Genomic DNA, 4,457 nt, shown 5'->3' on the forward strand with positions numbered 1-4,457 from the left:
AGTGGCTGGAGGGGTGTGCCTAGTTTTAAAGAGGAAAGAAAGTGCTAGAGATGACCCCAATACAAAGCATCTGGGGCAAACTTTCTCACTTCTCAAGAGTGTGAACAGCAGAAAGTCCAGGAGAAAGTCAAAAGTGAACATCGAGGGAGACAAGTTTAGGTTTTCACGTGTGCTCTGAAAAATAATACTAGAAAACAAAACCCATATACACATAAAACGAGATGGAAAAAACATGTATTTAGATGCATAACCTGCAAAGACAAGGAAGAGATATAACAACAGCTGCTTTGGGCGGAGAGGGGTGTTGAATGTGTGTTTTTCTCCAAAACATCCTGACTGTCAGAATAAAATTAGAATATCTGGCCATTGCCCGAGAGACCTGCCTGGACTTTCTTGGGGGTTTTACAAGAGAATTTTAGGTTTTGGGTGCCCGCCTGAAAACTCGAGTTGATCACGAAGACACATTCTTAAGCGACTTTCTCCTGGAACAAATTCCTCTTTAACGGGGATAGGATTATTTCTAATTCGCAGCTCCAATCGCAACGTCATTAAAGGCTGCGTTCAGCGTCTGGAGCTCCAAACCTTTGTCACGAATGGGAAGGTGGAGGAAAGAAAGGGGCTTGTGCAACCAAAGAGCCGCTTAGGTCAGCCTCGCGGGTCCTCCCCGCCAGGGCCGAGTGGAGCCGCGGCTGCATTAGCCCGCTAGGTGCAACGCACTAGATGCAATGCACGGTCTGCAGCGCTGCTGCAGCAGGAGACGCTGCTACGGCGGCAGAGGTGGTGCGAACCTCCCGCTCCCGTGCCGCACCCACAAGCGCTGGGGGTGGCGGGGAGGCTGAGGGGAGTTGGTAACAGCATCGCCATGGCAACAGTGACGTCCTTTTACCCTGGATCTAATTGGAGGAAACCCCGTGGCCGAAGCCGCAGCCTGCCGGCCAACCGAACTTGCCCAAGCCGACCCACCCTCCTAGCCTCCGCTTCCCCTCCCGCCCCGCCCTCTTTGCCCCCTTCCGCGCGCTCAGCCTTCATTGGCCAGCCGCGGAGCCGGAGGCGGGACTCCCGGGAGCAGCTCGGCGCGTCATTGGGCGACAGGAGCGAGGGCCGCGGCGCGGCGCCCCGCCCCTCGGCTCCGGGGTAGGCTGAGACGGGAGGGTCCTCGGCTAAAGCCCAAAGCGGATCAAAGTGGTGGGACTCGCGCCGCGGCCGCGGAGACGTGAAGGTGAGCGCCGCGGTCGCCCCGGGTCGTCCCCGGTGGCCGGGCCCGAGGGCAGGGCGGGAGGCCGGCCCCGCGAGAGTGGGCGGCCTCGACGCCGCGCTCCTCGGGTCGGCTCTGGCGGCAAGGTGTGGGCCAACGGCCGCTTCCATCTTGGGCCGGGCGGGCGCGGGCGCGGCCCTGCCCTGCCTCCCCCCACCCCCGAGCCGCGCGGGCCGCCTCCGCGGGGGGCGCCCCTCGGCCTCCCGGGCGCCGGCGGGGAGCGTGGGCGGGGGAGGGAAATTCAACTGGGCGGCGCGTGCGGGGACGGACAAAAGGGGCGGCGGGGCGGGCGGCCCGGGGCGGCGGGCGCATTGTCTGAGGGCGCCGCCCCCGCCTCTCCGCCCGCAGGCCGTCCGCACGCCTCCTCGCGATCCGGGTCGGTGCTCGCCCTCGCTCTCCTCTCCGCGTCCCCATGGAGAAGACGGAGCTGATCCAGAAGGCGAAGCTGGCCGAGCAGGCCGAGCGCTACGACGACATGGCCACCTGCATGAAGGCCGTGACGGAGCAGGGCGCCGAGCTGTCCAACGAGGAGCGCAACCTGCTCTCGGTGGCCTACAAGAACGTGGTCGGGGGCCGCAGGTCCGCCTGGCGGGTCATCTCGAGCATCGAGCAGAAAACCGACACCTCGGACAAGAAGTTGCAGCTGATTAAGGACTATCGGGAGAAAGTGGAGTCCGAGCTGAGGTCCATCTGCACCACGGTGCTGGTGAGTCCGCGCTCGTGCGCGCTCGTCCGAGCTGCGCAGGAGGGAAGGGGTGGCGGGAGCCGGTCCTTTTGTGTGTGAAAGCCTTTCATTGAGAATTTCACGGGGACGGGGAAAGAAACGTGGGCCGGGGCTTGCCTGATTGTCTGCGGACGCGTGGACGGTTGGAGATGTGGTTGTTTCGCTTCGTGAGACTCAAAAAGCTGCTTTTCCAGGGCGGGGTGGTGGTGGTGGTGGGGAAGCAGATCTCTGCCCAGGTGATGGGCTGCTCCCGAACCGTGCAACTTTGAAACATCCAAGTAGGTCTGTGTAAGACTGAACATCATTTTCGTCCGCGGGCTGAGATCTCGGAAGCCTTGAAATGTGCGGCATCAGCTCGCAGGCTCCAGCCTTTTCAAACGAACGTGCAGGCACCTTTTCGATAGAGACACTTCTGCGTGGAATAGGTTTTCCTCGCAAAGCTAGTAACGGGAATTTGTACTTCAGAAATCTGAACAGGTAGCTCATCTTTCAAGCAAGAGTATCCGTGGAGCTTTTCCGTACTAAAAAAAAAAAAAAAATCAGTGGAGGGGGTGGCGAGAGTTCTAGTTCTGTAGCTGAAAAAGGTACAGATAAATCTAAAGGACAGAGTGTCCTGATAAATTTCAGTATCTGGTAACATTTTCTTGCTATTACTTAGTTACACTTAAACGCTAATGTATCAAATCAAATTCGTTTCTGGAGCAGGCAAGAAAGCTTTCCAGGTTTCAAACTGTCCAGTCTTAGCAAGGGTGGCTATTGGGTGGAGTAGGTAACTGCTCTGATTCACTCTTATTAGTGAGAACATTTTTAGCTTTGTCATGGCATTGGATCTTTTGATCGGTAACAAGTTTTTAAATTTTAAATGCTATCATCATATCCCGGAGTGTTATTCTTAAGTACCACTTTTACAAAAGGCCTACTGAATTTTGATGTTTTAGGAGGGCTTGAAAGGCAAGCATGCTAGATTGGTGATTATTCAGGAAGGAATAGAAGAGAAAATGCCTCTTTCCTTCCCGACCTTCCTTTCCCTGCCCCATCAGATAGGTGCGGCAGGAAAATTTTTTCTTTTCCTTTTTTTTTTTTTTTAGTTCTTGAAGGTAGTTTTATAATACAAAGAATGAGTGATCTGGTCTGAATCATGGCTACCGGAGATAGGAGGTAAAGCGGCAATGCGGAGAGTGTACTTTATGTTGTATTTATAGGTTTCTTTAGCTTCCACTCCCTGCCTGGCATTGAGGAGGCACTTTGAAAGCTTTTTGAACTGAATTGCTGCCACTTGGCTTCAAGAAATTTCCCAACTTGAAAGTGATGGCAGACTTAAATAGCATATGGTAATGGTTATTGACAACATAGACTTTATTATCAAGGGAAGACTCGTACAAATTCCATATGTTAAGGAGAAGTTTTTTTGTGTGTGTATGTGTAGTAGTTTGGTGGCTCTCACGGCATTGTTTCATCCTCTTTCTGTTCAGTTATTACTTTGCGTTTTGTTACTTACCTTGCAGCAATTCAGAATTACCACAGAGCTTTTCCTGTTTTCCAAAAAGCAAGTGAACTCTGGGTCAAAGGAATATTTGTTTTATTTTATGGTTCTTAGAAATTTAGTTTTTATGATGGCATGAGGAGAAAAGAGTTTTGCTTTGTTGACAAGTGACTTGAAAGAGACACTAAGTATTCTAGACTTTCATACAGATCATTTCAATAGGAGAGAACCCCTGAAATGAGGACAATTTTTTTAATATACCAAGTGAAATAAAGTTTAGTTTGATTAGTTGGAGACACCAGGGTGTAAGTAAAGTGTTTTTTTTCTTTTTAACAAAATTGCTTAAGTAACTAATTTAGATTTGATGGCCAGGCTATAAAGAAATCCTACGAAAGCCCATCTTCAAGTTGGCAACTGTATTTGAGAGCTTTGGTATGTGCATGGCACTTTGCTAAGCAGTATGGGGAGGAACAAGACTAGGAACCATAGATTTTCTTCCTCTAATCATTTGTAATAAGGAGTGCATGTGAGAAATACCCAAATGTATAATTTCCGTAAGTTGGTTATGAACAAAAAATGCTGTGTGGTTCAAAGGAAACGGAAACCCCAGGAAAGGCTTTACAAAAGCGTGGTTTTTGGAATGAGCTCTGATGGAGGAGAATCAAGAAAGCGAGGTAGAAATCATTTAAGAGAATGTCAGAGTGAAATTTCTTCATTTGGTTGACCAGGGAGGCATCAAAGGTTTTTGAATGGCGTACATGTGGCAGCATCTAGAATTCATGATTTGAGTGCTAATTACCAGCTTGTAATCTGAACTGACAGATGAGGAGGAAGTGATAAACTAGTGAGCAAGAGTCTGATGATTGATAAGTTAGTAATTTAATGCAGAGTCTACCAAAATAATGAGGAAAAAAGAGTGAAACATGAGATTTCTGAACGTGGGTGCTAAAATGAAATTTCCTCTTTTTTCCTTTGGTGAACAAGAAGATGAATTT

At 50.4% G+C, this 4,457-nt stretch overlaps 1 protein-coding gene across 1 annotated transcript in view; it reads left to right on the forward strand.

The window, feature by feature from the left end:
- The first annotated feature begins 1,061 nt into the window (after window positions 1-1,061).
- Window positions 1,062-4,457, forward strand: part of YWHAQ (tyrosine 3-monooxygenase/tryptophan 5-monooxygenase activation protein theta) — a 37,363-nt gene continuing 33,967 nt past the window's right edge. The window contains exons 1-2 of the mRNA XM_077844168.1: window positions 1,062-1,219; window positions 1,604-1,961. Of these exons, the coding sequence (XP_077700294.1) occupies window positions 1,668-1,961 (294 nt within the window). The 5' untranslated portion in view covers window positions 1,062-1,219; window positions 1,604-1,667. The remainder of the gene's footprint in view (window positions 1,220-1,603; window positions 1,962-4,457) is intronic.

This window comes from Canis aureus, chromosome 12, assembly GCF_053574225.1.
Source record: "Canis aureus isolate CA01 chromosome 12, VMU_Caureus_v.1.0, whole genome shotgun sequence".
NCBI lineage: Eukaryota > Metazoa > Chordata > Mammalia > Carnivora > Canidae > Canis > Canis aureus.